At 32.2% G+C, this 2,951-nt stretch overlaps 1 protein-coding gene across 1 annotated transcript; it reads right to left on the bottom strand.

The window, feature by feature from the left end:
• Positions 1-1,232: 1,232 nt before the first annotated feature.
• LOC111391878 (ethylene-responsive transcription factor 5-like) lies at positions 1,233-2,425 on the bottom strand. Its single transcript, XM_023017155.1, has one exon. It carries the CDS (start codon positions 2,275-2,277, stop codon positions 1,498-1,500), a length of 780 nt encoding a protein of 259 aa, XP_022872923.1. The 5' UTR covers positions 2,278-2,425; the 3' UTR covers positions 1,233-1,497.
• Positions 2,426-2,951: the final 526 nt, after the last annotated feature.

Genomic DNA, 2,951 nt, shown 5'->3' with positions numbered 1-2,951 from the left:
TAATTAATCTCTAACATTTTTTTAGACTAATCTTATTACAATTTTATTTTATTTTCTCAAGATTTGGTTCAACTTGCAAATTTATTAGAGCATCTCCAAGATACTCTTTAAATATAAGATGTTTTCTATTTTAAAATATCAACACTTAAAAAATTATGCTCCAAATAATTCTTTAAATTAATATTTTAAGTGTTAAATATAAAAGATAAGTAGAGCATGTTGGAGTATTTCAAAATTTTTACTCGACAAAATTATAGTAGAATATGCTATCAATCAGAAATTTTATTAATTACTACCACTAAGAGAATATATTCACGACTCTAGTACAATATGATAGATAAGATTTAAATTAATTTTTCTTCATCAACCGTATTCAATTGAATCTAATTTGAAACACCAAACATGCAATTAGTACATAAAATACAGTATTCAATTGAATCTAATTTGATTGACTTTTTTTCTTTAATAAGATCTATTTAAATAGCTCATGTTGTAGGAGCATGCGAGGCTTGACCTTTCGTAGATGATGCATTTAAGTGAGAAGAAAAACTAGGAAGCATTATGTAAGGATTATTGAAGGTTGAAGAAGTTTGTTATTGCTGCCAATAATAGTCTATGGATTACGATGAGACCAAGAACCACTTCATATGGGGTAAGTTTTACTCTATATTTTATTCAAAAAGTTCATTTAGGTTATCGCGGAAATATAAGATTTACACAGTATTTACTCGACTGGCTACAATTTTAGATATTTCTCGCTCATATCCTATTTTGTGAAGTCTAAAAGATTTTATTACATGCATCAAAGATGGAATCAAAATTGAACTAAAAACGCTTTTAAACTATACTAATATATTTTATGAAGGAAAATAAAATTGGGTAGTGCACGCACATTTTATCTAATCAATTATTCTTCTCTACTCATCGCTATCAACTTATCGCGTCTCGTTAGTGATCTAGTAGAATAGAATTCGTGCACAATACGTATGTGTCTTAAACTAATTCATGTGAGTTTTCGACAATGCAAATGCCATTAAATTTTCGTAAATGATAATGAGTTGTTTAGTAAAGTAAACATATGAATGTCCAGTATTAAAAGGCAAAAAAAAAAAAAAGTTCAAAAAATTGTGTCTATTTTATATAGATAATATATGTATGGTGCAATTATAAATTCAAAGCTTGTGGAATTGATGGCTGAAAATTATGCTTTTTGACAAAAGAAAAATTAAAAATTTAATAAAAGTAACACGATTGCCATTGTATCTCTCGTACAAATGAATAAACGAAATCTCAAACTAATAACCCAGTATGCACATTGAATTAAAAAACACATGAAATTACAAATCTCACCCTTGTACTTCTCTAAATCACTAACTCACCCCAACTTTTAAGCAGGTGCATCTTTTAATCTAATAAAGTAATTAAACACAATTTTAAGCCCCAAAATTAATTAACCGTGAGCCTTGATTTTGAATAACCCAAACTTGGATGTGGAGATCATGGAGATAACGGCGGCACATCAAATATACCCTTCATATCGCCAGAATCCCAAACCGCCGTCCAACTTGATGGCGTTAGTGGCACAGCCGGGGAGGCTCCAATTTTATCATTCTCAACTTCTTCTCTCTTTACCACCTTTGTTTTTCTCTCTAGACTTTCCTCTTCTATCACCCTTTTCCGTTCAGTATTTTCCGGCAGAGGAGGGTTGGAGTTGGTAATTTCAAGTGGGAAATTCACTATTGCTTTGCTCCCTCTCAGCTTAAACGCCGCCCTGTCGTAAGCCTTCGCCGCCTCCACGGCCGTCTCGAAAGTCCCTAGCCAAACCCGAGTCCCTTTCCGGTTAGGATCGCGTATCTCCGCCGCGAACTTCCCCCATGGCCGCTGTCTGACTCCTCTATACCGCTTCCTCTCGCCAGAATCTTCAACTTTCTTCTCCACCACCTTAACTGTACTGTCCCGCTCCAATTTCTTCACATGAGGAATATGAATATTCAACGAAGGCTTCCTTTCACTAAAGTTTGTGTGTTTTACAGGCTTTGTTTCGAATTCTGAGAAATCATAATCATTTGTTGAGTTTTCAAGGCTGAAATTTGGTTTAAAGATGGAAGATTCAGTTGTGAGATCAGAGATTACAGAACTTGAACTGCTTGAAGTTCGAGATATCTGGGACTCTGAAAAGCTGGAAACTGGGCAATAATTTTCCATGAAGGCAAAATCATCAAGAAGATGTTGTTGTATAATTTCAAGAGTTGAACAATCATCAGATAAAGAAGCCATTCAAAGTTGCTGTTTTTGAGTGGAATATAAGGGACTGAGAAAGGTTTGTTTATAAAGGTATGAAATTTTTGACGAGGGTACTGTTCTTTGCGAGGTTTCATACGAGCGTTCTTAGCTGGAAACAGGAAGCATCGTTTTGGATTTTCAATTCATTTCATTATTTATATATTAGTGTAAATTCGAACAGGGTTCTAAGGCCTTGTTTGGTTTTACTTAAAATCAAATACTTAGTAGATTTTAATAAAAAATTAATGAAATGTTCAATTGAAAAGTTAATGGAAGTTATGAATTACATAGAATGTGTGATTTAAAATAAATTAGAGAAAAAATTATTTTAAAAAAAAATGATACTTAACAAGGGATAAATCGTTTATAAGTGTGATACTGATGTTCCCAAACTACTATTTGTTGCGTCTATAATGTCATGGATAAGTTGAAGCATGAAGATATGTTTCATGATGACAAAGAAATTTCCTTTCGGAAATCTAAATGAAAGTGGAAGTTATTGTTTGAATTGTTTAGGAATAACTAAAACCATTTTGGATGATTTTTACTGTTCGTTTTGATAACATGTAAGCGTCACATAATCTTTTAACATTCAAATAAACATTTTTAGGTTAGTTGGAGACATTGATGCAATTTAGGAATAGTCAAAATTTCTCATATTTATTGTT

The sequence above is a fragment of the Olea europaea genome, unplaced genomic scaffold (assembly GCF_002742605.1).
Source record: "Olea europaea var. sylvestris unplaced genomic scaffold, O_europaea_v1 scaffold855, whole genome shotgun sequence".
In the NCBI taxonomy this organism is placed as follows: domain Eukaryota; kingdom Viridiplantae; phylum Streptophyta; class Magnoliopsida; order Lamiales; family Oleaceae; genus Olea; species Olea europaea.
This window is presented reverse-complemented; position numbering and strand designations above follow the sequence as displayed.

Coding starts and splice junctions, on each gene's coding strand:
- LOC111391878 (XM_023017155.1), bottom strand. CDS start 2,277: ATGGCTTCTTTATCTGATGATTGTTCAACTCTTGAAATTATACAACAA.